This window comes from Parathielavia appendiculata, assembly GCF_033297405.1.
Source record: "Parathielavia appendiculata strain CBS 731.68 unplaced genomic scaffold N657scaffold_6, whole genome shotgun sequence".
NCBI classification, from domain to species: domain Eukaryota; kingdom Fungi; phylum Ascomycota; class Sordariomycetes; order Sordariales; family Chaetomiaceae; genus Parathielavia; species Parathielavia appendiculata.
Genome location: NW_026944225.1, coordinates 167,642 through 195,496, shown reverse-complemented (window position 1 = coordinate 195,496; position 27,855 = coordinate 167,642). Strand labels below are relative to the sequence as shown.

Below are 27,855 nucleotides of genomic sequence, written 5' to 3'. Positions count from 1 at the left end.
ACATGTGCCTTCATTATGAATTCATGACCGGTCTCATTGACAGTTGCTCGCTTGCCCTGGTGAAAGAACGCTGGTGGCAACCAGACTTTAGGTCTTGCACACGCTCTTTCGTGAGGTCAAGCCGTCCAAAAGAACACGAGAATGGAGAGATTGTCCTAGGGAAGTTTATAAGATTCTCGCTTTAGGGTAAGATGGAGATTTGACTTTCGCATGCCGAAGCTGTGATTCCACTGACTTTCCTTCCACCTCACTGCCAGCCTTGTGTTGTGCTACGCATGGACGTCTATGAGAGAGTTGGAGTAGAGGCAGGTTGTGGCTTGGTTGAGACCCTTTGGCTCCGCAGGGCGAGGCGCCTGTCATGGAAGAGCTCCACGTTCGGCAGACACGTACTGTTCATTGAACGTAGGGCTGCATGTGTCAGGGCTTTGTCGGTTGGTCTGGCTACAGGGGCATGTTTCTATACAGAAACCTACACCTCACCGTGCCGCTGTGTCCCCGGAACTGGGTAGCTAACCGTACTGACACGGCGAGTTGAAAGCCCACGAGCACACTCAGGTAGCCGATAGTATGTGGAATTGCTAGGTAAGTTGGCCGTTGTCCATCGTGTATGGGCTTTTCTGGCCTCGTTGCGTTTGTTGACACTTGGTTCTTCGCGTTTCTTCCTCGACCCGGAACCGCTTTCCCATTCGAGAGGTAGCGCTGCGTCATGAGGCTCTAGAACAGCCCCATGGGTTTCGCGAGAGCAAGTCACAACAAGAGCGCGGATATATCCATAGGAATGGGCTTTTCACACCACAGTCTCTCTAATTTACCTGCGAGGACGACTTTATCAAACTCCCGCCGATCCGCGGCGGCGCATCAGCAGCATTTCCTCATGAACCATCCTCAACATGTTCATTCTCAAAAGGCAACAGCGCAATGTGAGAGAAAACTGGCTATGTTCGTGTTCCGCAGTTTCGAGTCGGATGCTTCAAAGATCTAGGCATCTACCTCGGCAGGAAGGCGCAACATCAGGCTCCCTCAAACGGCTGGCCTGGACGCCTTGAGTGGCACAGGTGGCTTAACTTACCATAGGTACTGGAGGTCACAGAAGTCGGAACGAACTTGGGAAGCAAGGTCGTTTGTTAGTTTGCTGACAGAGCATGAATCATTCCTGATGCTGCTTAAACCCGGCAGATTGTAGGTGGCTGCTTGTCTCGGTGCTGAGAACCTTGCAGGTGGCTGAGGCGTGGTGCTCGAGGTGGTTGGTGGTATCAGGCGTCCAGGAGGATTCTGACTGCGTTGGAAGCAATTACCGACCCGCGGTGGAACCGAGGGGGACCGCGGTACCCATCAGTTGAACAAAGGAAATACTCCCTGGGGCCTGGTATACACTCAATTCGAGATCGAGGGTGATTTCGATACTCTGTGACGACGGAAATACGTTGGTCGTCTCGATTGTTCTGATGATTCCCCAGATCTTGGGTACCTATCAGCTACAGCATTGATCGAAGGTGGGCCGGTTTGTTTTCACCAGGGCTTTTGGCCTTCCGAACTTGGTCAGTGTCGTAGTTGTACTATAGCAAGGTGATTGCAACTTGGGGCTGGCTGTTGAAGTCTCCCGTCCATATACGGATTGATATCACATATGTACAAGTACACGGGCGATCGGTATGGTTCCTGAAAAACGTTAGGCCACTCGGAGCCCGACGCGGGGCCATTCTCCACCTTTTCGGCTGAGAATGTGACCCACCCTTTCTGTGATCCTTCTGCTATGGGCCGCAGGGCTGAAAAGTCCGGCAACGAACACAACGTGGACGACGAGCAATGCACCTGCTGGTTTAGGATGGGCGTTGCACCAAAAAACAGCGTTGAACGCGCTATTATTGGCGCTTACATCACATGGCCCGTTTCGTTCCATATCACTTGCCCGCCCTTTCCAGGTTCCAGGCTGCCTTACAAATCATCTACGGAATAGCACGTTCCCTACCCTACAACCAAGTCATTTCCTCTCTTTGCTTCTTTCCCCGTCAACGGTTCCCGCTGGACAAGGAGTCGAAGGAGTTGATGTGACATCGGCAATCTCTCACGCAGCAGAGTGTTGACTGAGGGGGTTCCAGCGGGGGCAGAAGTCAAAGTGACATCGGCAAACTCTCGCGCAGCAGCGTGTCTGCATCAACAAGCGATGGATGTCGCTCCATCTACCGCATCCGCTTTGTATTGGTTGATTCGCGCTCAGGGCGTCACATCGCTGCATGTCAGCTTGGGGATGTGCGCCTGTACTATATCACCTGTCTTCTTTACTCGAGCGGTTTCGAGGAATTTATTGGGCGGGGAAGCAAGCAGCATCCGGGTCCAACGTGATCTCGATGCTTGAGCGTTACTCCAGAGCGGATTCGGCGATAAGCTGCATTAAATGCGCCTCCCGCACCCTTGCCCAAGAGCTTCCATTTTTCTGGAGAGATGGCAGGGTCCCTCTGCTCCTTAGTGGCGCATAACCGCCATCTGTCTGCCCCGAGAAGTCGGAGCCTGCTGGCACCCCTGCGTTTGGGGGGAGGACAATGGGAATTTCCCGGCCTAAGGTCTGCTGCCCACGACTCGCGAAGCGATACAATCGGAAGGCCTGGTCAGATCCTTGGTGGTCTCTCCACCTAAAATGAGGCGTGCCCGAATGGCCCGTCTCCATACTCACTGTGAAGCGCTCTCTAACAACAGGAGCTTGGGGTTACGCTTTCTTACCTATATGACAAGAGTGACCGCACCTCAGGGGGCCCGTGAAACTTCTCCCGCGGACCCAGGTCGCTATAACAAATTTCTCATCTCGAAGTCACCAAGCCTAGACAGACCGGAAAGAAAGAAGCAAAAGAGCGAACGAGAGCGAGACAGGTGAACCCCGTTCCGAGCCAGCGGGTGGGATGAAGAAACAAGGAGCGACAGAACTCTCCAATATGGGGCTGGACTCGGACTCACCCCCATCCCCATCGGCCTCTCGACCCCCACAATCTGGGCGGAAAGGTTCGAAGAAAGTCAGGACGGGCTGCATCACATGCAAGTAAGTTAACGTTACTGACATCTCGATCGGGTCATCAACTCCTCCCATTCCTCTGTCCCATCGACACACCATCGCTCTGCTGGTCCGCGCTCGCATCCGCTAGACGAGGCTCGCTAACTTCAGACAATGCTTCGGTATGAGACAGGATCCGCAAGGTTAAATGCGACGAAGCAAAACCCTTCTGCATGCGCTGCACCCGGACGGGCCGCAGGTGCGATGGCTATTTGGACGCTAAAACCATGGCACAACGACGACGCCGGTCCGGCGCACATGTGGCCGGCATCATTGGGGAGCCCCAAGCGTTGCCAGCGCTTCTTTATAACTGGGCGTCCTCAGATGAAAGACGGGCTTTCCACTTCTTCCAGCACATCACGGCGCCCTGTCTCTCTGGTGAGCTCGATGGTGCCTTTTGGCGCGTGCTGGTGCTCCAGGTCTGCCAGTCCGAGCCCGCCGTCCGCCATGCCATCCTTGCCGTGAGCATCTTACACGAAGGCATGGTCCAGGCGGGCATGACGCCCTACGCCAACGTCAAGGACCGGAACTCGTTTGCGCTGCACCAGTACAATCGCGCCATCGCTTGTCTGCTGGACCAGATGCGGACGGTCGACGCGAGGCCACTGGTCCCGCTTCTGACTTGCCTACTCTTTGTCTGCATTGAGCTCATGCAGAGCAAGGACAGAGAATCCCTCCTTCATCTCGAACAGGGCCGCCAGATATTGAACCAGCTGGGGCGCAAGTCCTCGGCACGAAATCCCGAGATCGATCTCATCAAACAGCACCTCGTGCCCATCTACACTCGCCTAAGCTTGACGTCGCTGATGCTTGGCGGTACACCCGTCGAGATACCAACTCCACTCAAGACATTGACCGAGTTGCCCATGGTGTTCGAGTCGATCGATGAGGTCCGGTACGCGCTCTATGACTTTATGGACGAATGCCTCCGGTTCGCAAAGAAGAGTCACGTGGCCAAGCTCAGAGAGATTCCCCCAGATCAGATGCGGGCGTTTGAGAAGGATCAAGACTACCTGCTGAGGAAACTTGCAAGATTCAACGTCGCCTTCTCGCTGTACCGTGCAACCAAATCCCATGACGCGCCGGCCGGTTCCATTTGCCTCATACAGATACACATCCACAGCACCTCAATCTGGGTATCAACAGCGCTCAGTCAGCATGAGACAGCTTTTGACGACCACATCGACGCCTTCTCGGCCATGATTCCACTCGCCACCGAATTCCTCAACACGTCTAGCATGCCTCCACCGAGCCAGGAGCAGCAGCAGGCATCGGGCCGGGCATTCGACACGCGCCGCTTCTCCGCCATGTTTACGTTTGAAATGCACATTATTGCACCGCTTTACTTTGTGGCGGCCAAATGCAGGCATCCACTCATCCGGCGTGCTGCACTCGACCTCCTCCAGCGCAACCCAGCGCGCCGCGAGAATCTGTGGCGAGCCAACGTGATGGCAGCTATCGCAGAGCGGACGATGCGACTTGAGGAGAAGCATTTGGCCCCAGACAATCAACCTCACTCTCAGCACCCGTCGCCGCCCGAGCTGATCGTGCCTTGGCCCGGCATGTCAAGTTTACACGAGGATCCCTGGTCAGGCAACCGCTCGGATGCCCCGTTTTATACGTTTGGCTCGATTAACCTGGGGGCGCCATTGGCAGCTGATGGCGGGCCATCCTTGGACAGCTTCGACACTTACCAGGGGCCGGTAACGTCGTCTTGCTCGTCCTCCTCGGCAACGGGAAGCGCGGATGCGGGAAGCCTGGGCGACGTTGCGGGACAAATGCCGATCGATCCGGAGCTTTTCTTCGACCCTACCGAGGTATCGACTGCTCATTCCTTCAGCGCCGCGCCTTCCATCGCATCCTCGCTCGACGACCTCGCCGTCCCGCCGGTGTCGACCCCTTATCTCGGGACGTCTACCGAGTCGCCGTCGGAGCTATGGAGCGGTACGACGGCACAAGCGGCCCCGGGCAGCGCGCTTGAGCCGGCGACGCCGTTGGATAGCGGCGAGACTTTTATCCTGCCCTTGTCGTCGTATGCACACTCGCGGGGGCGCTCACGCTCGCACTCGCGGCCGCCGTCCCGATCCCGCGGGCCGTCGTCGTTGGCGTCTGATGGGTCCCCGGCTTTGCAACCGACAGGGATGGAGACGGGAACGGCGTCGGGGCCGAACATGTCCGGATTTCAGGCGTACCCGAACCTGGGCTTCGGTCAGCTGAGTCCGACCACGGGGTTGCGGAGTTCGGATGCGCCGTACGATGTCCCTGAGCGGTTCCGGGTGCATGAGTCGATCATTGGCCCGGATAAGGAGGATGGAACCAGCTGGGTCATGATGTTTCGGAAGCTTGGGGGGCTGAATGCGGAGTGGGATGTGATGACTGAGTATGTTGCTGTTTAATAGATGGGCGGGTGGTGAACTATTTATGGGCAAGACTTTTTTTGGTTGGATACATTGGATACACTGGGGATACACGAGGATAGATACCCCGGCAAACAGAGCAATCTTGGAGTACATGTTGCTTCGGCAGAGAGGAGGTAAAGGCTGGCCTCCCGAGAACCGCTCTGTGGGTTCGTTACTGTTTATATGATTTTATGGTTGAGTTAATAAATCCTGTGTCGGTGACGACTGTGGGAATTCCTCCTGAGTGACATCCTGGCGTCGGAGGTGGCTCAACTTCCATAAGGTACAGTACAACTCACTTACACGCTTATCAGATCACCCCACCTCATTTCGGCAGGCACGGGGAGAGAAGAGAACTCAAAAGAATCAATTACTCGTTACGTCCAGCGCCACCGTGCAACGCACCTGACCCATTTCTTTACCGTATTTGTCAATCCGAATTGCACTCATCTCCAACCTGGAAGTTACTGGAAATGATCAGCATTCGACTTCACCGAACCCAACTTGGTAATTGTATCGACGGACCGATACCACTCTCTGACCTTGAGTCCACAACAAAAACATGTTCCAGTCACGACCGACGTCACAGCACTCACAGCCCAGCAGCAACGAAGTGGTGCATCCTCCCCAGATAGGAGACAGAGCGCCGTCTCTGGGAGAGACCATCCGCTTCCCGCACGACAAGCCCGTGCTGGTCGTCTTCCTGCGGCACTGCGGCTGTCCCTTTGCCGAAAAGACATTCAAGCTGCTTACGAACATTTCGAATCACCATCCCAAAATCCACTGCGTTGCTGTCTCGCAGTCGACGCAGGAGGATACAGATACGTGGTACGTTTTGTTCTTCAGAAAGACGAAAAGAAATCGTTGATAAGCGGCTAATTCAATTGTGTCGGATAGGATCGTCCAGGTAGGAGGCGAGTGGGAGGTCCAGGTTATTGTCGACCCCCAGCGCGAGCTGTACCATGCCTGGGGCCTGGGCCTGAGCTCAACCTGGTATGCCGTCAATCCGCTGGCCTTGTGGCATGCCTGGAAGCTGGGCACCGAGGAGGGGATATGGTGAGATCCTTTTTCTGCTTCTTCCGGGCTGCTCCTTGGCGGTCAGATATTGCTGACTCGAGATGCTTGACAGGAACCGCAATGCTGAGAGCGGCAGCAGGTGGCAGATTGGCGGAGCTTTCGGCATTGATGCCCAGGGATTTGTGCGATGGGGTGGTCCTGCTGCCAGCGCGGACGATGTGCCGGACTTTAAGGAAGCGCTGAGGGTTTTGGGTGTCAATTGGGTGAGCCCAAGGGGCAGTATGAGTTGAGAGGACTTTTCATGTGTGTCGTTAGGGTGTTCTTGGGGGTTTATTCAAGAAGGACGCATTGGCTTGGTCGGGGGACTTCTGGGTGTCCAGGTTCTGCTTCTCTTCCCCTACTCTGCGGTTTGGTCTTGGAATTGGACGACTAAGGAAACTATTTCTTGAAAGGCTTGGGCTACATACCTCTACGCTGCCAGTAGCGGCCATTTAAAGCAAATTATTCCGTCATAGTTCCCGGAAGATCTCCTCTATTGCACGCGCCACCCTCTCCACGATCTTGGCGACCAGCTTGCGCGAAACGTTGTACGCCGGCATAATCATGATGTGGTCGCCCCGTCCACCTCCAGCACACCCCTGACCATGGTACACCAGCACCCTAAACACCCTTACCGCTCTGATATACACCCGCTCAGCAACCTTCAAGTCCGGCTCAAACGGCTCCTTGGTCGCCTTGTCCTTGACAAACTCAATACCCCAAAACAGCCCCTTCCCCCTCACATCCCCTACATTCGGGTGCTGCCCGAGCCTCTCCTTCAACAGCCTGCCCAACAAATATCCCCGTAGTTTCACATTCCAGATCAGCCCTTCCTCCTTCACCGCCCTCTGCACCTGCAACGCCGCCGCCGCAACCACAGGATGGTTCTGGTACGTATGGCCGTGCGTAAACACCCTCCCTTCCCGACCCATAACCCGCGCCACTTTGCCCCCAACCAGCAAAGCCGAAGCCGGCTGATATCCCCCCGCAAACCCCTTGGCAACAGTCTGCAAGTCTGGCGCCACATCATCCCCGTCTTCATCTCCCAATCTCTGCCAGGCATGCAACCTGCCCCCGATCCTCCCCATCCCACACATAACCTCGTCATAGATTAGCAGCGCCCCGTGGCGCTGACACACAGCCTTCATGGCCGCGAGGTATCCCGGCACGGGCGGGACGCAGCCCAGGGCGGCGCCAACGACGGGCTCAAGGACGACGGCTGCGACGGTGGACGGGCCGAGGCGGGCAAATACGTCCTCGAGCTCGGCTTTCTGGCGGGCGACCAAGGCGGTGTCTGTTTCGGAGGGCGAAAGACGCTGGCGGTAGGGGTTGCAGGCAGGAATGTGGTGGAAGTTGGACGGGGACAGGAGCGAGTGGAAGGGCACGCGTCGGGTGTGGTCTAGACGAAAGGGGAGAGGGTGTGTGTGTTAGGTTTTGTTGTTGACTGGGTTCAGGGGTAAGGTTGGGGGGAGGCTTACGGCCAGAGACGGAGAGGGCGCCAATAGTAGTGCCATGATATGACTCGTGCCGAGCGATGAAGTTTGTGCGCTGTGGCTCGCCCACCCAGCGGAAGTATTCGATGGTGAGTTTCAGGGCTGCTTCCATTGCTTCCGAGCCTGGCGGTTTGGGGATTAGCATACCTTCGAACTAAAACCAGATGAGATATAGGAACGGGCCGCACCGGAGCACATGATATAGGCCTTCTCCATCTTGCCGTCGGTGCTCTGGATCAGCCAGTCGGAGAGCTCTTGGACAGGCTTCGATTTGAAGTGGGCGTACGAGGCATAAGTGAACGATTCCATCTGGGCGTTGACAGCCCTGATGACGTCCCGGCGGCCATGTCCGAGGCAGGCCACACCGGCGCCGCCGCAGGCGTCAAGGATTCGGGGCCCGTCAGCCGGGTACCAGTAGTGGCCCTTTGCCTTCTTCAAGACAGGAAGACCGTCAGGGTGCAAATGGGACTGGAACAATTCTGAACCCGAGTCGATGATGTCTCCCTCGGCCTTACTAGGTAGCATCTGGCGAACCGACATCGAGGAGCTGGAGATTGATTGTCCCATCTTGAGGCACGGGCAAGTCTAAGCAGAAAGGAAGAGAGTGTTATGGACGAGAAGCCGGCCGAACAAAGCTCAGAAGCTGAGAGCTGGTCATCTGAGCGTCCATTTTGTACCCGACACCTCACCTCGTGGAAGCCCGGTTTGACTCCCGACAGTGATTGTCCCGCTATCGATGCCGCAAGATCTGCCCCTGGAAAGTCGTCACTTCTACGATATCTCGTGCCAAAGAAACATGGCAGCCTCAAGCAACGGCAAGGCGCATTGGCCCGGTCAAACCTGTCTGCCACGTTGAAGCACTCCCTAGAACCGGTAAGCGCTTGCCAGCTTCAATTGGCAGGACGCACCGAGTTCATCCAACCCACTTCCTCCATCCCCTAGCCATCCCCCACTTTCGGTGGTCAGCCGTTGTCGTCACTGCCGCCTCGGTGTGAAAGCTACAGTAAGGGTAACAGCATGATGGGACTCGAGTCACACCCTCGGTCCTATGCAGCCATGGAGAGGAAAGGGGAGACCGTTGGAATCGTGGATGCATCGAAGCGGGGGGTAGGACATCTTCCCTGTACCATATTGCCAGGGCGTGTCCTTGGCGTCGCGAGACGCAGCGCAGTCCGGAAACAAATGCGGAACAGAGTCGGGCGAATCGCCTACTTGCCTGGCTTGACGGAACCCTTCGAACGAACCTGGCACGCACAGGCTCGAGTGCATCAGGTACCCCACGCGGGCTCGGTAGAGTCCAGCCAAGAGAGAAACCAAGGAACTTGACGTTCTCTGGTCGGTGCAGTGACAATGGCCTCCATCTGCCCGGCCGTCCCACGCCAACAAGAGGTAAAATCAGGTATAGGATCGGGGAACAGGCGACGGGACACCGTCAGTCACGCGTTACAGCGTGCAGGGCAAGCCGGCTGATGCCGAGCCCCGTGGAGACCGAAATCATGCCACTCTCGCGCCTCTCACTCAGAAATTAGACGAGGCATGCCGATAGTGAGCCAACAGCCCGCTCCGGTCCCCTCCCCGTCCGCATCTGTGACTCGCGGACCAGACAACGACCGGTAAAGGCCATCCGGAATCGGGACGGATACGGCATCCAATAGGGACGCCACGTTGGCCGAAAACCCGCTTCACCAATGATCCCGAGCTTCCTGTCGGGAACGTGTCAGACGTGGCGGCCCTGGGTGAGATCTCCTGATGCTGACGGCTGACGGCATGCCTAGACTGGTATGCCGGGTGCTCTCCCACACCCGGGCTCTGTTAGGGTACCGCCCATCATCAACCGGCACCATCGCAGGAACAGCACCAGCAAGAACTGGGAAGAAGTCGAGGAACTGGGAAACGGGAAAGCGAGGGGGCTACGTTATAGGATTTCATACCTTATTTTCTTACATCGTATAGACGAATGTTCCTTCCCGTCCGTCGTATTCTGACATTACTGGCACAGTACAGGAAGTCGCGAGTCAGACCGACCTTCCGCAAATTTAACGCTGGGGGCATCAGTGATGTGGTCTCCCAGCCGATTCTTAATACTTCGAAACTCGAGTCTACCACGTGCTCACAACGGAACTCACACCCACCATCAATCTACTAACAATGGAATTGCCGTGATTACAAGCCAGGGCAACTAAGCGAACCATGAGACAACAAACCGAGGCGAGCACTAGCATTGGATGATGGCAAGGAGCAGCTACCTACTCATACAGAGCGCCGGGTCCCCTCGACGCGGCCTGACCCGTCGGCAAAATAGGGGAACGAGGGAAGCAAAGGTGGGGCCCAAGGAGGGAAAACGGGAGACATCTTCAGCATGGTAGCAGCCGGCCGAGCATTGGTTGACCAAACAGCAGTCGTACGATACCTGTGTGAACGCTCCAGGTTGGTCAGTGGCCGGTCTAACCTGGTCAAACCATCAACGCTGTCAACGATGCCGAGATGGACCGATGCCGAGCTGAACCGATGCCGTCACCCAACCGCAAGAGAGCTCTCCCATTACCAGCAACGAATGGGAACTAGATGGCTCTGTTGACAAGCCGGCGCCCGATCCTTCTTCTGAGGCCAGACGGGACCGGTGAAGGCGGTAAGGCTAAAGCCGGCTGATGAACAAAGTGCATAGTTCGGGGACCGAGCGCCTCACTGACTTTGCCATCGGGCCGAACCTGGGCCAGGCGGAGCGGGAAGCTCAGCCGAAGCCTTGCAAATAGGGGCCAAACACAAGAGCGACCCAGGCCACACACAGATTAACCGAAACCAGGAACGGCAAACCAAGAATGACACAACGACGACAACATAAAGGAATAGCAGCTAATATCTTAAGGTAATACCTTCCATACGTGCTGTCAAGAACCTTGCAAAGCCCTCGTCAATGAACTCGATTGTCAACTCCGCCACGTCCCCGACAAACAAGCCAGCCCATGACGGCTTAACAAACGAAGCAACAAAATACCTGAATAGATGGCTGAAACGTATACTCGTAACCCTTCATACATACAGAGATTCGTACCGGACCAACAACCCAGATGCCAACCCCGAGCGCGCCCATAAGCCAAGCACAAGCGATGTAAACTACGAGAGAGCAACAGGACCGATCGACTACATGAGCATCAACATGTCTTCATGCTGCCCACACCGGGAGAAAAAGAGCCCAAACAACCCACTGCCGAACGAGTGCAATAATACATGAACCCTGTCCCCGTCAAGTGGACATGTCCAACATGTCCAGCGCCATGAGAAACGAGGGGTGAGTGGACCGGCGCAACGCCATATACCCGAGTAAACAGAGAGGGAGAAGGTATTTCAAGTCTGTAGCACGATGGACATGATATCGCCACAAGATCAACGTAACTCCTAGCCGACAGTCGACAGGCCCCTCGATGGCAGTCTTACCCACCAGGCAGGGTCTGTTAAGTACTGCCGCTGGCAGACAGGTCTCCATTCGATGCGGGCTGTACCTGCTTTCCGTGTCCGACAGGCGCGTGATAGCTGCCAATGCTTTGAAAGCCCCTGGTCCCAGCGTCAGCCATTCTAATCGAGTTTTTGCTTTTTTGAGTATCGCATTGGAGGAGCATACTTGGTCAAGTCAAAGCCACCCTCTTCCTCGCCACCAACCGGACTCGGCGGCTCGTCCACGTTGAGTCGGCTAGTCGGCCTCGTGGGGCTCGGCGCCGGCGACTTGCTCCGCAGCGGACTGCTACTGGGGGGGGGATGGCCGCCCGACACCTTGGAAGGGCTGAGGTCGAACGGCGCCTGAACGGGCTTCAAAGGCGTGCTCCCAATGTCGGCGTACTTCCAAAACGGCGCCGGCGAACTTGTTGGCATGTGTTGGCTGGGGCGTTGCGCCGTGCTCGGAGGCGCGAGCTTAGGGTGCACACGGTGCGGTGCTGGCGTGACAAACGACGCACCGTCGTCTTGCAGGTACGACGACGTCAGCGTCGGCGACGCCGGCGCGTTCTCCACCAGCCCCAGCGTGCTTGACGTGTTTGGCTTCCGTATGCGGGGGAGGGGGCTATCATCCGTACCCGCGCCGGCTTCGTCAGGTAACGGTTTCCGCATCGGGCGCACAGGGGTTGAGTGCGACTCCCGCAGAGACGACCGTGGCTGGGGCGAACCAGATGGCGACACTTTTCGCTTGCGAACCGACATGGGATCCTTCGCCGCCATGTCCCTGGGCCCGGAGGTGATGTAGCTTAGCTGACTAGGCGATGACGGATTCGAGGAACCACGGTGGCCGCCGCGGCCCCCTCGCCAGGCGGTGCGCAGCATCTCTTCACGGGACTCGGGAACGAGTTGCCACTTCATGCCCTTGCCGGGTTCATCCGTCGAGCGGGCAATCTTCTCGAATGCCTTGTTCAGAGACAAGTTATGCCGGATCGAGTTCTGCAAGGACTTAGTTCGGTGCGACAAGAGAACCATTTTGCCAAGTTATGCCTACCTGCCAACCACTGGCGGGCTGATGCCTGTAGTAGGCATACCGCGTCTGGATATAGTTGTATATGCCGGCCAGGTTGAGCTTCTGGTCGGGCGTGTTCATAATCGCTTGTGTGATCATCTGTGCATAGCTGAACTGGGGCTTGATGTGCCGGTTCTCGTCCAGGCTCAGATCCAGATCGTTGTTTCCCATCAGCAAGGGGCCGGCTCCGTGCTCGAAAAGAGGTGTCTTGGCCGTCGCGGCAGTGCGTGCTCGGACAGACGGCGGAGTACCTGGACGCTTGTAATCGGGCGGCGCCGGAGCTAACGGTTTCTGCGAGCCGTGGCCGCGCGACAGCTTGCTCGGGGAGCTCGAGTGCGCGCCGTCCCCTGACGGGAGGGGATGGCGGGTCTGTCGGGCAGGAGCTGCTGAGGACTCGGGTTTGACGATTCCGGCTCGTTCAAGATACTGCTGAGCAATCTGAAGCGGGCTCAGATCGATGGGAAGGACAAACATCATTTCAACGCCGCCAATTTCAATCACTTCGCCACTCCGCAGTGGCCCAGCTTGACCGGCCTTCCACAAAGTGCCATCCACCTTGAGCGAGTTGCGCCCCTTGACGAGCAGCCACCAGGTTTCCTGATCGCGGTTGAAATAGACGACGGCGTGGAGGCGCGAAATGAGCTTGCTTGGGCCCAAGTCAATGTGCACCGCATCAGGGTCTTCCGGGCTCTGTTCGGCTCGAGCCTGGGCGGGGTCAGACAAGCGACCGATGTTCACAGTGAGCCTCGTGATGTAGAAGGTCCAATCGAGGGCAGCAATCTTCGCATAGGCCTTAACGCCCTCCCTATTAGACTCGTGGATGCTGTTCGAGTGGTCCATGCTGGCCTGTACTGGCACCGCGGGCGCCATAAGATGCTGGGTCACACGGGTGACAAGTTGATCGTCGTCTTCTATGGTGGACTGGTCGGCGAGGTGTGACGAGTCGCCTTCGTCAGCAAGCTCGGAGGTCTCGGTAGCTTCGGCGGCTTCATCATTCTATTCACGCGCAACATTGTTAGTCGCAGGAGAGACGGCGCATTGATGGTGGGTGCAGTAATGAAGCAAAGGGCACCCTGCTCCGTCGATGTTGGGGTTGCAACAGCACCGGGGTGCATGGGCGACGTACCTTTCTGCGTCGCTTGGAGGGGCGCGACGGGGAAGACGATTCGGCAACGGCATCACTGCGCAGCTCACGACGAGCGCGCTGGCCACGCTTCCCAGGAGATGGCATTATTTGGTATCGCGAGCGTGTGCTAGGACATGGAGCGACAGAGGGAGAAGAGGGAGGGACTGATTAAAATTCGAGCCTATCTCGCGGTGAAGGGAGGCTGGCTACTCGTTGTCGCCGCCGCTCGTGGACAAACCTGGCACCGAATGCGACGCCGGTTATGCGGGGGCGCAGTGTTGATTGACAGAAGGTGAGGATTGGTCGTATAGAAATAGCTGGCCCGAGAAAGATGCCGCGATTACAATGGTGTCTTGTAAAGGACGCAGAATGAATGTATGCGATTGCCAGGACTTGGTGTCGAGAGTGGTTTCTGATCAAAGTTCCAAGTTGTTTAATTGAACCACTTTTCGCGTTGACAAAGGCGCGCGAGGCATGCACGAGGGGACCTGTGGCCAATCAGGCGGGCGACTTCCTTCCTTCTGGCGGGGCAAAGTGGAGATTCACATGCATCGCGTCGAGGTCATCAAAGACGCACTCGAGTCGGGGTTTTTGAATGTCGACAATCTTTACGATAACATTCCGATACATTCGACGGATCCGAAAACAGCGAGTATACGTATGGAAGGGGGCGAACGTGCGCTTGCATTCGTACTCCGTACATCACCCTGGTTTTCATTATTTTCAACTAGCTTTCTATTCTTGACTACTCCGTAAGTTTATCTTATTGTTTAACACGTGCAACCCAGACAAACCTGGAGCCACACTCATAATTCCCCAGCCCCCGATTTCTGCCATCCAAAGTCAACAAACGAACAGGGTAGGCCCCACACAGGTCAAGATCATCCCAAGCCTCGGCCAAAGTGATAAGAGCACGAGTCTTCGTTCACACTCCATACGGATACCAATAACGCAACTTGGGGCGTCTATATGTACTCGTGCAGGGACATACTGAAGCCAGCCAAAACGGATCTACACCAACTTGCACAAGCTTACGCATTCCTCGGATTCAAATCCCAGACATGCACGCCAACTGCGTCACCCATCATTGTCATTGAAGCACCGAAAATATGGGCGGTGCCGCAAATGATACAAGCAGTGTCCGTAACTACCTCTCCAAGGGCTAGATGGATGTCTGGGGTGCGACTTGAGACCTCATCACAACTGAAGAAGGTGCTCTGGCAGCATTCTCGAGACGACCAGGGAGAGCAAGGCCGGAAAGTCACTTAGGTAATATGCACTTACTGTTCGGACGTCTTGGAGCTTCTGACAATCCAGTCTCCAGCGATCCTATTTCAACACCCAGTCAACACTTTGTCAACCCTTGGTGGTGATGCGCTGCTGTAGTCCTCGGGCGTCATGGCTTGCGCGCAGTGAGTCAAGGGGAGCGCCGTAGACCTTTGCTTTCTTCTTTTCCAAGACTTCATTCGGCAGTATTTCTGCTCTGCGGCCGAAAGACCGAGCCAGCCGTTGAGAATGTCACATTGACCCGAGCCTACCACTATGCCATGGGACATAGACAGGTCCCGGCACGGAACTTCAAGTCTCGAACCCGTTTCGTTGCCCATGATTACTTACATGGCGAGATCTGCACTGCATTAGCGCCCGTTCATATGGTCAATTTGCGAGCAATCTAACATAGATGAAGGTTGTAAGCATGTCAGCGAACGGCATCCAGGAGGGGTTGAGCAACACCACCCGGCACTTAGAAGTGGTGATAGGATTGTGGTATTTAGCGGCCACAGTTCCGGGTAAGGTCTACTACTACAATATTTGCACCGGCAAGCTCCCTTCCCTCTGGCCAAACACACCAGACCTCTTGTCCAAGATGCAGTGGAAGGCTCTCGCTCCCACTCTCGCTCTCCTAGTCGAGCATGGCTCCGGCCAGGGGTTCCCCGTGCCGTCAGGCATCCCGGCCATGCTGCGTTTCCAATGCTCACAGCTCGTCGTTGAACGTCTAGACCCTCTGGTCAGTCCCGGCTTGATACCCTCGCCACATCTTCACCAGATCGTTGGAGGGAACTCGTTCAACGCGACCTTGTCGCACGACCTGGTCAAGGAATCGACATGCACCAGCTGCACCTTCACCGAAGATTTCTCCAACTACTGGACCGCCGTCTTGTACTTTCGAGCCCGCAACGGAACCTACAAGCGCGTGCCCCAGCTCCCAAACCTCGGCCTCGGCGGAAACGGCGGCATCACCGTCTATTACATCCCGCCCCACGACGGAAAGACCAACGTGACGGCCTTCAAGCCCGGCTTCCGCATGCTGGTCGGAGACGCGGCCCTGCACGAGCCCGGTCAAGACCCTAAGGTCTGCCATCGCTGCATGCCCAAGGAGGGCGACCACAGCCACCTCAACTGCGCCGCTCCCGACACACAGACGCTGCCCAAGGAGCCCTGTGTGGGCGGCATCCGCTCCGTCATCACGTTTCCCACCTGCTGGGACGGCGTGAACCTCAATCCGCCGGACCACAAGAGCCACGTCGCCTACCCGATCAATGGAAGCTTCGACCACAACCGTGACGGCGGTGTCTGCCCGGATACACATCCGGTCAAAATCCCCCAGGTCATGCTGGAAGTTATCTGGGATGTAAGTGAACCGGTGTTCTCTCTCACTACTGCCCACACAGAGATAAATATAGTTATAGTTATATAAAAAAAATTTTTTTTTTTTGAGCGGGCGATCTCTGCTCTGACGCGACCGCAGACAACACCCTTCAATGACCCGGAGCTATGGCCCGAAGACGGCTCGCAGCCGTTCGTTTGGAGCACTAACGACAAGTGAGTTCTCTCACTCTGCCTCATGCACAGTTGAGTTCAGGGTATTTTGTGAGACCGGCCAGGGCTACACACTATCTAACCAGCACTGTTTCTGCAGAGACGGCTACACGCAACATGGGGACTATGTCTTTGGCTGGAAGGACGATTCCCTCCAGCGCGCCATGGATGCCCGCTGCACGGGAGATACATGCTCCGTGTTGGAGCACCAGACGTTTGAGGAGTCGATGAAGTGCACATTGCCACAGACCGTTCAAGAGCACGTCGACGGATGTGAGTGGACATACCCAGATAACTCAAGAGAGCCCCCCGTCATTGTTACTCGACTGACTGTAGTTCAGGGGTCACTAGCATCCCGGGCCAGGAACGGCTTGCTTAGCTACCGGCATGAGCATGGAAACTCTAGGTTGTGTTTGATATGATCACTAGACGGGATGGAACTAGATGCGGCCGCTTAGTCGTTCGTTAGTGTCAAGTTCGAGATAATGTTAGTTGATCAACCCGGTCCTGTTGTCTCAGGAAAGGGCAGGATTGCTAGGCAGGCCATCCTTCGAAGGGAGATGTTCAAGTATGTTCTAAAGCATACATCATGTGTTGGCGATGGCGGTTATAAGGTACATTATCTCATACGCTTGTCTACGAAGTATACTAGGCTGAATGCTTCTTGTAGGTAAACTTGAAGAGTGAAGATGTGTTTCCATTATAAGCATATCACCTCAACCCTCGCTTGACCAGGCTCTATCAGCATATCTCTTTCCCTTTGCAACCACGGGACGCCGGTGCTTCTGTCCCACATCCGTGCCCACTCAAATGTCACCCGCCCGAGCGCTTTTCCACCGCCGCTGTGCAACACATAGCAATGATGTGATAATAACAACGAAAATGATCGAGTAGAAGGAGCTGCCTGTTTTACTTTGCCCTGCCCCAGCTGCCCGCCAACAAAAACAGCAAGATGATGTTCCTCCATCCTCACTATCTCCCACAGCCACCCATCGGCCCCATTTTGCATCCCATATTTACAAATACAAAACCAGAGGATAGACATAAACTAGTGATACATGATACAGCAAGGTCGTTGAATCGAATTGGGCAACCCCATTCAGGCCTCCCACTCACACAGCAGAATAGATCTCGCCTAACATCAGCAGGGCAAAACGACCTCCAAGGAAGTGGCCCTCTAAGCACTAGCCCCGGCAGCGCCGCCCCTCCTCTTAGGATTGCCCCGTCCAGCGCGTTTCTTCCCACCAGCGCCTCCAGCGCCGCCGCTCGACTTCTTATCCGTGCCCTCGATATACCGCACAAGCTCGTCAATGGTGCGGCTGTCCATCGACGGCGGCGGCGTCGGCTTGCCCGCGAGCTGGGTCGCGGCGGCGGCGCCGGAGCCGGCACCAGTAGCCGAGGTGCCGACGCTGGCGCCCCGCGAAGTGAAGCGGTAGCCGGCGCGGGCGCGGCGCGCTGCGAGGTCCTTGGCCTGCTTGGCGATGGAGACGGCGTTGTGAGTGAGCTGCTCGAGCCAGTGCTCGGCCTCCTTGGTGTTCTTGTCTTCCGGGCCGAGGGCGTTGCGGAATATATTGTAGCTCTCGCGCATGCGGTCAACGGCGGCCTTGGCGTCCTGGTCGAGAGCCAGGGCCTGGGCAAGTTGGAAGAGGAGGGTCGCCGAGTTGACGGACTGGCGGCCAAAGACCTTCTCGCAGACGCGAAGGGACTCTTCGAACCATCGGCGCGACTCGTGGTATGCCTTGAGACTCTGCAGCATCACGGCGTAGTTGTTGATGGTGGTGATGGTGTCGGGGTGGTCCGGGCCGTAGATAATCTTCCAAATGTTGAGTGCGTGCTTGGCGTAGCCCAGCGCAAGCTTGCTGTCGCCCCGTTGGTGGAGGAACAGACTGAGGTTGAGGTAGTTCAGCACAGTCTCGGCCGAGTCAAGGCCAACTGTCCGCTCGGAGACGATGGCAGCTTTCTTGGCCAGCTCCACCGCGGAATCCTTCTGATCCAGCTGGAAGAACAGCTGAGAAAGCGTGTGGTACATCTGTGCCACTTCGGGATGGACGAGGCCGTAGATTTGCTCATGCAAGGACAAGGACTCGAGGAGGAGGTCCTCACCAAGTCTCCTCTGGCTTTGGTAGATCGAGAGCCTACCAGCCTCAAGAGCCTCCTCGGCCAGAGCGCTGCGAGGACAAGAATCCTTGACGATGGGCACAACGTTGACAAAGTCCTCGGGGCTGAATGTGTGCGGCGCCACAACGGGTGACGGAGCGGCAGCCGGCGACCCATCGCGAGACTTCTTCTTGTTCTTCTTCTTGCTAGCGGGCTCAGCCTGGGGTTGGCCGTTCGTTTGCGGCGCGGGCTGAGGCTCGGCCGGCTGGGCGAACTGGAAGTTCTTGATCTGAATCTGGAGACCCAACTTCAGGGAGATTTCGCGGAGCAGCTGGAGATGCCTGACATGGCTCCACCAGCCATCCTGCAGGACAAACCGGAACCTGCGGGTCGCCTCGTTCTGAATTTCTTCCCTCAGGCTTTCTGGCGTGACTTTCTCGAACGCGAGATCCGCTTCGCTGAAGAGAGCACGGTAAGACTCGTCGATCTCAGCCACCGGCTTAGGATTCAACTCGGTGCCCAGAAGGCAGTTAAGGAGATGAGAGAAGCAGGCCGAAGTAAGCGGCAGGGGCAGGGTCTTGAGGTACTTGGCAGCGACGTGCTTAAATGACCTCGCAATCATTTCGCGAATGCAGACCTCACGGAAGCACTCCAGGCGGGTGTTGTCGCTAAGCGACGCCAGCTTGCCGAGGTACCGCAAGTTGATGCCGCGGCGATGCAGTAGGGAGGTGAGTGACCGGCCGTCCATGGGGAAGCTGATGTCCGACTCGTTGAGATCCCGAATGAGCGAGGGGATAACGGTGTTTCGGAGGTAAGTGCACGCATCCCGGACCTCCTGCTCGTCCTTAGCCATTTCCTCCTTCTCCTCGTCTGTTTGCGGGTCCTGGCCGCTGAAGACGTCAGGGTTCAAGGCGAACTTGAAGTTGGACATGTCGATCCGGTCGTTATCCGCTTTCTCTTGTTCCTTTTTCTCGACCGCGTCAGCATCTTTGCCCTCCACCTCGCCCTCCTCGCCCTCCGCCTTGGCCTCCTCGGTCTTTTCAGCATCATCCGCCTTCTCCTCCTTCGCCTCCTCAGCAGAATCGCCCTGCTTCTTCAAGGCACCACGCTTTTGCAGCTCGGCGCTGACAAAGTCGCGGGCCTTCTGCTTACCCAGCGCCTCCACCAGCTCCGGGCGCAGCACCGTCATCCGGTGAGGATACTCGGCGCCCTCAGGGCCGTTCTCCTCCATCCAGGCGACATCCAGCGGTGTGACGCGGTACAGGTCCAGCACGTACTTGCGCCCGTCGGTGCCAAGAAGGCCCTTCATTTCCACGCTAGCCTCGAGGTCAAACCGCTTGTTCTCCCTGTCCCAAACAGCGTGCTTCTTGATGCGCAGAGACTGCGCCAGCTTCTCGAAGGAGGGCGCAAAGCTCTGATCAGCAGCTACCACGTCCTTGCCATCAACAGCGCCGTAGTGAATCTGGTTCTCACCGGGCTCGGGCTGTTTGAAGATGCCCGGGACGATGCTCTGCCCGACAATGCGCTTGCCGAGATAGTCAACAACAACAGTGCCGGGAGTGTACAGGCCGTCAATGTCGAGCTGGTTCACGAGCTTGACGCCAAGAACATCCTTGCCTGTGGCAACACGCGCAGCCTCGTCCCCACCCTCGCTTGTGAAGGTGCCAACACCGTCAGCGCCAAAGGAGAAAAAGACGTTGTTGTAGACGAAGATTTGAGCATCTTTGCCTTCAGTGGGGTTGAGAGGCGCAACCTCGCCACGGGCAACCAGCACGGCACCGCGAGCAGCAGCATCGTTGTAGTCAGCGTGAAGTTTGGCCAGCAGACGTTCCCTGAAGACGCGGTCTTGGATGGTGTCCTTGGGAAGCTCCTTTGCAGACTGGAATTCTTCGTTCCAATCTCTCAAGGAATCCGTGTTCTCGGCACCTCCCAACAGGAATGTCTCTTGGGAACGAGTCGGATCGGCGACATGGGCGGACAGGGACGACGAAGCAGATGGAACGATCCAAGGAGCCGAGGGGACGGTATTCCCGATCTGGAAGGTTGCCAGAGGCTCCTTGGTGCTGGTGAATTGTTGAAGTTCGGCAAAGGACTTTTTGAAGGACGCTGAGATCTTCTCGAGGAGGGAAAGCAGCGAATGAGCTGAGGCGCCCTTGGCGTCGGTCCGAGGTGTCGGGTTGAACTTGTCCTTGTTGGAGTTGTTGACGAAGAAGCCTCCAACGTGGCCAGTGACATGGTATTGCTCGCCCTCGTTCGTGGTCACTGCGAGGTAGAGCAAGTGGCCTTTCTGCCTCCACTGCGCAGGGGGTGGGTTCCATGCTGAGAGGGTGATGAGCTTGACCGTCTTGGGTGCTGGCGCGGTCTCCTTGGGGAGGAGAGCAGAGAGGTCCGGCGTCGTGTTAAAGTCATAAGGCTGAATGTCCCTCTCGGCCTGCTCGGCCGCGGCTGCTACAACATCGTCGTGAATGGACGCGCCGGCGAGGATGCCGTGCGCAGTGTCGGTGCGATCTCCGGCGGCGCCGATCAGCTCCCTGATCCGGATGAAATGGATCCTGGCCTCTTTCTCTGTGTATGGGTCCTCCACGACGCGCAGCTCGGAGCCGGCGGCGAGCCCCTCGACGTCCGAGACCTGAACGAAGTCGTTGATGCGCTGCCCGTTGTGTTCGAGGTGGAAGCACGAGTACTGCACGGCAACCGGGTGCTCGATGACGGACTGGCGAATCTCGTGGATCTGCTCCAGGGGCGAGACCTAATTTGTGTCAGATGAGTTCCGGGTTCCTCTCAACCGATACCCAACATACCGGGAGCTCCAACGGGTTGGTGTCGTGTGGAAGGATAATCTTCACGACGAAGGGAGCATCTAGGCAGCAGTTAGAGGGCAATGACCAGTAAGGTCGAAAGTGTCGAGATGTTGTCCTGACACACCTTCGGGCTGCTCTGTGCCGTCTTCTGTCGGCTGCTCTACCGGGTTTTCGGTGGGCGTGTCCTGCGCGGCAGGAGTCTCGTGCGCCGGGTCGTCTGAGCAACAGTGAGAAGGCTGGTCAGTCCGCGGGCTCGGCCGCACAGTGTCTGGCAACAAAGGGGGTCTGTAGGTCGTGCAGGCTCAAGCACACATACTGATCTGGGCGGCGGCGTTGTTGGACGGTGCATCGGCCATGATAAATTATGTTTTGGTGTGTAATATCGTAGTATTCCGAGCAGTGGCGGAGCGATTATACAAGTATTACAGGATCGAAGGCCAGCCGACGTTGCAGACCTGCTCTTGAAGCAAAAGACGCAAGATGCGGAAGATGCAAAGGATGTCAAGTGTTGCAGCAAAGGGCGAAGAGAGTCCCAAATAGAGAGGGAAAAATGGCAGACACGGCCCAATTGGGAATCCAAAGGCCTAGAAGAAACTGCCGGACACCTGATTGAAGAAAACGACAGTGGACGGGACAGGAGAAGGATTGTTGTCTCGGTCGTCTGGGTGGTGAATTTTCTGCGATTCGGCCGAACTTATTTTTTTTTTGTCGGCCTATGATGAGGACTTGGACGCCGGCCTGTCGGGCGGGCGGGAAGACCCGGCTCCTGAGCAGGGAGGTACCCCACTTCGAGTTACCCAAGGCCGAAAGGGGCAATGGAGTAAACATCGTGGAACCTAAAGAATGAAACAGCGATTTTGGCACATTTTTGGACACATTGTGTCACGTCCATCAACAAACCATTCACTTACTGAACAATTTTCTTTTCATCAAGAAATTGCTTATTGCGTCACATTGCGCTCCGCAGTGAGTGCCTAGGGAGCTCATGGAGGATCACCCACGGCCATGCTCAGGCTCACAGGCATCGCCGAGGCATCGCAACCACTCAAAGCAGAATACGAGGACAGCAAGCTTGGAGTCATCACAGCCTTGGACAGCCACACGATGTCACCGGCTACTCCGTCCGCTCCTCACCCATATCGCTGCCCTGCGAAAGGACAAGGAGCGGAGTGCCTCGACTTGGTTGTTAACAGCTGCTAACCAGAGCACCAAGCCTCGACAAACTGTGCTCGGCAAGAGGAGCTATCCCTACGACGACGCAGATTATAGCGACAAGAAACCATGTCGGAAGTATTCTCGAAAAGCATCACGCAGTCTATCATCAGACACTCAGTCATGCACACCGCAGCGGAATGTGCGCATGCGGCGGCGCCAAACTGGCAACAGAGCGCCTGAAGATGTCGTGATGCCCACGCCCTTCCTTCGCCGCATCAGAAACCACGAGCCCTCTTCCCCAGCCCAGACCCCAGATGAGCCATGCCAAGAGGACCCAGGACCGGCAAGCCGGTGTTGTCACTCACGCAGCGGCTGTAGCACCAAGTGCATCTTCGAGATGGAATTGACTGGTATCCGCCCCATCATTGATCCGAAAGGACATGGACTCTTTGAATCTGTCTTCCGGGCTCTCGATTACTTGCTACGGTCGACCTCCCCGCAGAAGAACCGAGCGGCCAGCGCCAAGTCGCTGCTGGCCATGTGTCTCCGGAAGGTGCCAGCCTACATCGCAGGGCTCGAGGAGTGGGAGAGGGTGGAGGCCGATGCAAACGGCACCAAGTCAGCGATACAGGGCGCTGGCGTGTCCTTCGAAATCTACTCGGAGCTTGAGTCGCTGGGTGCTGTTGGGGGATGGAGACATCTATGCTTAGTGGTTCGAGCTCACGCTGTCCACATTCTCCAGGATGCCGTATTAGAGGGACTATTCGACCGCTCGGTAGCAGACCTACTAATTCGGGTGTGCCTCGAATATATGCCGCCTACCGAGTTCAAGGGCCTCCTTGATGCTGTTTTGGTCCGACAGTATCCGAAGCCTCACTCTACCGATTATTACGAGCTCACCCACCCCTTCAACCACCCGGGGCTTTGGCCACTCGAGGTACTAAATGCCTGTGACCCATCAGGGACCTCAATCATGCCGAGGATGTTGGCCGACCTGCTGGCCGACGGGCTGCTACCAGCCGACTGGATCCTGCATCAGGGTTTCACCCGGGTATGGCCGTCGACCGTCCGCAAGATCACACAGATGAAGCCTTGCCAGGATACCGTGGACTTTGTTATCATCATCCTCGGGCTGCTCTGTGAGCTCGCCACACCCACAAAGCCACGCGGCGTTCCCCAGACGCGGCTGCGAGGAGATTCACAGACAACACTCGTCAGCGCCGTTGCGGCACTCGGTTCCGTTGTCCTCCTCAGCGAGGAGAGATTGAGCGAAAGCAACGAGACCTGTTCAGCAACCCGGGCAACCGCCCTTCGCCGAAGGATGAGTTACATTGTAAGCACCTGCTCTTTCAACCTTAAACGCCGCAAAGTTGGTGGCAGGAAGCTCGGCACCTATCTCCTCGCGCTGTGCTCCTTCCTCTCCATCGAAGGGCCTTCCAGCTCAGTTATATCCCCAGCATCCACGCTCGAAGCCTCTTGGAGAGGTGTGAAACACTGCCGTGGCAACGCCAGCCTCATGCTCCAATACGACGCCACGATTGCCCTAATGAGCGCCATGGCGTACTCGTGCAGCCGTGGCGCTGGTCTCGCTCCGCACGTCTACCTCTCACGGTTCTGCGACAAGCTGGAGTCCCTGGAGCTACCAGGCGGCGCGTTGAGCAACATGCGCGTGGACGGGGCGTTTCGGCTGGCAGAGCACACGGGAGATCTTAGAGATCTCGCTTACGCCGAGGCTCTGAGGGAGAAACAAGCTCGCATGGCGGATGGCTGCGTCACCCCCGAGCAAAAGGCCCGCGGTAGCGGTATCCAGGGGAAGAAGAAAGCTGCCTCGTTCTCCGGGATACGGTGGGATGATGGCATCAGTGAGTGGGTTGCTGCTACGCCGGGGACTGAGCTCCGCCAGGTCGGACGCAGACCGGGCCTGAGAGCACGAGAGGCGGAGTGCAGCGGAGGGGAGGCGGACGAGAACGGGGATGTATCAGAAACGGAATCAGAAACAGAACACAGCGGTGCCAATCCAGGATTGCCACCAGCGGATGACGAAAGCGATGGCTCTGCGTCTGAAACAGACAATGAAACTGAGACCACTGATACACTATCGCCCAACACCGAGGCATTGCCGATCCCTTCGGATCCAGACCCGAACCCGGCGTCAGAAGGACGCCCACATTCCGACGACGACGAAGATGTCGACCGCGCAGATCAAACCGACCCCATCTCCCCCAGCGCCAAACTGGAAAATGCCCCGCCAACACCTGCGGGAGGCTTCCTCGCCGCCCGTCCACGCAGGTTGTCGAGGCCCATCACCAGCGATGGAGACGGAGACGAGCTGGCTTTTGACGTTGACAACATCAACACCAACGACGACATCATCCACAACAATGGGAAAGACAAGTGCTCGGAAAGGAGGAACTGGCAGAAACCGGCTCGGTTTCGCACTGATGCTATCAAAGCGAGGAAGAGGGTGACTAAGGCGTCGCTGGTGTATCTACAGCCTGTTGAGAGATGCAGGCCAATCTGGGGGAACGGGGGGTATGATGGGGACGGGGGAGGGGAGAGCGATGATGAGTTGAGCATTCTGTAGGGTTCTCCTTCCAGCAGAGATTGCGGGTAGGCGTTGTTGTGTTTGGGGTAGCGTTGGTATGTGATTGGAGTATTGCGGCGGATTGTTTGGGCGTATGATACCATATATCGGTTGAATGGGTATGGTGTACGGTGTACTCTGTACTGTGTAATTGTTTGGCTCCGGCTGGAGGTTTTGATGAGTAGTGTCGTTCGGCATTTCCGCTATGACAGGACGAAGAGGTGTGCGGTTTAGCTGAGTGTCTTGGTTATGGTGTAGGATATAGGATAACAACAGAAGTACGACTCAGGAAGCTGAGGTATGAGACGGTTACTGTTCCACGAAACATCTTGCAAAATCAGTGGATGACGCCATCAAGATGCGGGCGGGATAGTATATCGAAATTTGGGTCTCGTGTAACGGAATCTGAGACCCATGGGTCTTATGTCGCGGTCGTCTAGAATTGCCCATCAACATCTGTAGTCATGGCAAACATGGCATGAGGCTCAGCCTTGACCCTACGGTACAGTGAGTTAGATACCGGTCTGCTTCTATTGTTGGCTTGGCCCGCGAAGCGAGTCCCCATGGACCTGGTTGCAAATTTGATACATGGGTTCATGACGGTAGGTTGAAAGGTTGGCAAATCTCGGTTCTGTTTGAGCTGGCCTTGGATATAGTGTATCTCGCGGCAGGTAGCCATTTTACATGAACCCGTTCTCTAAGAATATGAGGTGTCCTCTTTATTCTTGACTGATACGACAAAGGTGACAAGCAGTGAGAGCAAACTGAGACTTTGAGTCAAGCCTTCCGGTCGGTGGTTACGCCAATTAGTGCCGAGTGTCTTGTCAAGCTTGTTCACGCCGGTGACGGCGCCCGTTGGCCATAATGCTTCATCAGCAATGACTGTTCGCTGTAGGGGGTGGTGCAACGTGAGTGGATGCCAGCTGTCGGCGACGCTGCGGACAGCGGGGCTGTTTCAGGTTGGGACTCCGGGGAGAGCAGAGGATATGCTTTCCCTCTTTTTCTCTTCTTTTGTTCCCTGTTTCCTCTGGTTTGAAACCCTCCGAGAACTGGATTCGTCAGCTGCACTTATCAGATCACAGAGAAAGAAACTGTATTCGACGGGAGATCTGCTCTCGAGTCTCGGCGTCGATCGCCACTCGAGATCGTCTGCCGAGGCCGTGAATCTGGATGCCGAAGAGGATTCCCTCATTGTTTACACGGACGACGAACTCGTTTCAGTGGCAAATCCCGCAGACTCTGCGTTTCCAAAGATATAGTTATCGATGGTGTGTTTGCATCCCAGGATGGCCTCGCCGTGGCACCAGATTGTCCTGTCGGCATGCGACTCTGGCTGCTGTACAGTTTTGATTTCTCTTGTGGAGAAAGGGGGCGACATCGCGGCTGGTTGCCGGCCGCATGGAAGGCCTGGGCCCTCCCCGCGCAGACTTGCTCGTGATAGGTTGGCAGCGCTGCGATAAGCTGTCAAACGAGTGTCCGTTTACGGCATGTCACTTGGGCTACTCACCACAAAATATGCTTTGTGTACAGATTTCAGGCGGTTCATGATATCTACCTGCATGTCTGAATTAACATCTCGGGAAGAGGCTTGTCCACTGTTTGAAAGTGCCACAGGCAGAGGGCGTCAACGGAACCTTCCGCCGGGTAGTGGCTGGCTGCGGCGGCGTCGACTGCCTTGATTGGGAAGCTCCGAGAAGGACCACGTAAACACGCATGGCCTTCGGAGTTATGAGTGGCTGGGAGAGAATGTTGTTCATGCAAGGAGGTGCTCAATGCCGAGTGATCCCTGCCCGCGGGTTGTTTCAGGGGCTGCCAGTGTCGGGAGGGTGGGGCCTTGGCATCCAAATCGCCGCAGCCGACGTGGGGACTGCCAGCTTTTCAGATGCAGGAACAACACCGGGCGTCACGTCCGATTGGGCACCAAATGTCGGCCACGGGCATTGCTACAGGTTTGGGTAACCGGCGATGTGCGCATACCCGCCTCACAATGATCGTGTTAACTGCAAGTTTGCCTGTACCGTACATAACAGACTTACCTGAAAATTCTGCATTCTAGGACGCTCAGGTCTGGGCGGTTGTCCATACGCTGTCTCTTCCAGGTTTATCTGAGTTGTTTGCCGGCACCTTCATATTCCGGACTCCTGGGAATCTATCTCGGCGTATGTGTACTCTTGAAACTCAACCCAGAGGATATAACTGCCGAGTTTGAAGACGAAACATGCAGTGGGTTGGTTGGATAGATACGCTCCGGTTAACACGAGTGATGCCTGAGGGCGACATCTACATCATATTCAACGTGTAAGTCGAGATTCATCGTGCCAAGCTCGACGGTTTTAATACTGCGTAGATTGTAAATGGCACGGGCGGAATCCCACTTGATGTGGATGTGACGTGTACTGTAATACTGCCCTCCGATGTGCGTTGTGGTTTTCAGGCGCAAGTTGGAGGAAAGAGGGCCCGGCCAATCGACCTGCCTCTTCTTTATGTGCATCCGAGCCCTGATCCTGGGTCCCCTTCCTCCTCCCTTCTCCCTTCAGTGGCCACGGAATCATTCATTTTGGGCTGTGTCCCAGCCCGGCCAACCGATTTACCATTCATTTTCCTGCCGCTCTCCTTCTTTTCTCGGTGCAGAGTGTCGCTCGTCATTTCGAGCGGTCACTGCCGTCATCGCATCACCTCGACCTCTCTTCACCGCTGGCCACTCTACCGCTGGACGACTTCACCATCTTCACTTCTTCCGGGCTCTCCAGGGATTATCGACGCCGTACATTCGCTTCGACAGA

General features: G+C 56.4%; 7 protein-coding genes across 7 annotated transcripts; 4 read left to right on the top strand and 3 right to left on the bottom strand.

Annotated features, from left to right (window-relative positions):
• Positions 1 to 3,270: 3,270 nt before the first annotated feature.
• N657DRAFT_633782 (uncharacterized protein) lies at positions 3,271 to 6,749 on the top strand (the record flags this gene model as incomplete). The annotated part of the gene is made up of 5 exons (XM_062791234.1): positions 3,271 to 5,423; positions 5,539 to 5,605; positions 6,014 to 6,270; positions 6,340 to 6,498; positions 6,572 to 6,749. 5 exons carry the CDS (start codon positions 3,271 to 3,273, stop codon positions 6,747 to 6,749), a joined length of 2,814 nt encoding a protein of 937 aa, XP_062647283.1.
• Positions 6,750 to 6,968: 219 nt separating this feature from the next.
• On the bottom strand, positions 6,969 to 8,531 carry N657DRAFT_690246 (PLP-dependent transferase; the record flags this gene model as incomplete). Its single annotated transcript, XM_062797040.1, has 3 exons — positions 6,969 to 7,897; positions 7,977 to 8,114; positions 8,180 to 8,531. 3 exons carry the CDS (start codon positions 8,529 to 8,531, stop codon positions 6,969 to 6,971), a joined length of 1,419 nt encoding a protein of 472 aa, XP_062647282.1.
• A 2,912-nt stretch (positions 8,532 to 11,443) lies between these two features.
• N657DRAFT_680702 (uncharacterized protein) lies at positions 11,444 to 13,720 on the bottom strand (the record flags this gene model as incomplete). Its single annotated transcript, XM_062796316.1, has 4 exons — positions 11,444 to 11,543; positions 11,611 to 12,416; positions 12,472 to 13,485; positions 13,616 to 13,720. 4 exons carry the CDS (start codon positions 13,718 to 13,720, stop codon positions 11,444 to 11,446), a joined length of 2,025 nt encoding a protein of 674 aa, XP_062647281.1.
• Positions 13,721 to 14,493: 773 nt separating this feature from the next.
• Positions 14,494 to 15,118, top strand: N657DRAFT_412046 (uncharacterized protein). The gene is made up of 2 exons (XM_062787250.1): positions 14,494 to 14,884; positions 14,940 to 15,118. The coding sequence occupies exon 1, from the start codon at positions 14,585 to 14,587 to the stop codon at positions 14,882 to 14,884; it is 300 nt and encodes a 99-aa protein (XP_062647280.1). The 5' UTR covers positions 14,494 to 14,584; the 3' UTR covers positions 14,940 to 15,118.
• Positions 15,119 to 15,482: 364 nt separating this feature from the next.
• On the top strand, positions 15,483 to 16,857 carry N657DRAFT_573403 (uncharacterized protein; the record flags this gene model as incomplete). The annotated part of the gene is made up of 3 exons (XM_062788965.1): positions 15,483 to 16,247; positions 16,365 to 16,438; positions 16,536 to 16,857. 3 exons carry the CDS (start codon positions 15,483 to 15,485, stop codon positions 16,855 to 16,857), a joined length of 1,161 nt encoding a protein of 386 aa, XP_062647279.1.
• Positions 16,858 to 17,132: 275 nt separating this feature from the next.
• On the bottom strand, positions 17,133 to 21,999 carry N657DRAFT_618286 (uncharacterized protein). The gene is made up of 4 exons (XM_062790540.1): positions 21,650 to 21,999; positions 21,458 to 21,550; positions 21,334 to 21,392; positions 17,133 to 21,281 (listed from the first exon to the last, which is right to left on the bottom strand). Exons 1-4 carry the CDS (start codon positions 21,687 to 21,689, stop codon positions 17,613 to 17,615), a joined length of 3,861 nt encoding a protein of 1,286 aa, XP_062647278.1. The 5' UTR covers positions 21,690 to 21,999; the 3' UTR covers positions 17,133 to 17,612.
• Positions 22,000 to 22,051: 52 nt separating this feature from the next.
• On the top strand, positions 22,052 to 25,072 carry N657DRAFT_663721 (uncharacterized protein; the record flags this gene model as incomplete). The annotated part of the gene is made up of 2 exons (XM_062795205.1): positions 22,052 to 22,153; positions 22,355 to 25,072. 2 exons carry the CDS (start codon positions 22,052 to 22,054, stop codon positions 25,070 to 25,072), a joined length of 2,820 nt encoding a protein of 939 aa, XP_062647277.1.
• Between the last annotated feature and the right edge of the window lie 2,783 nt (positions 25,073 to 27,855).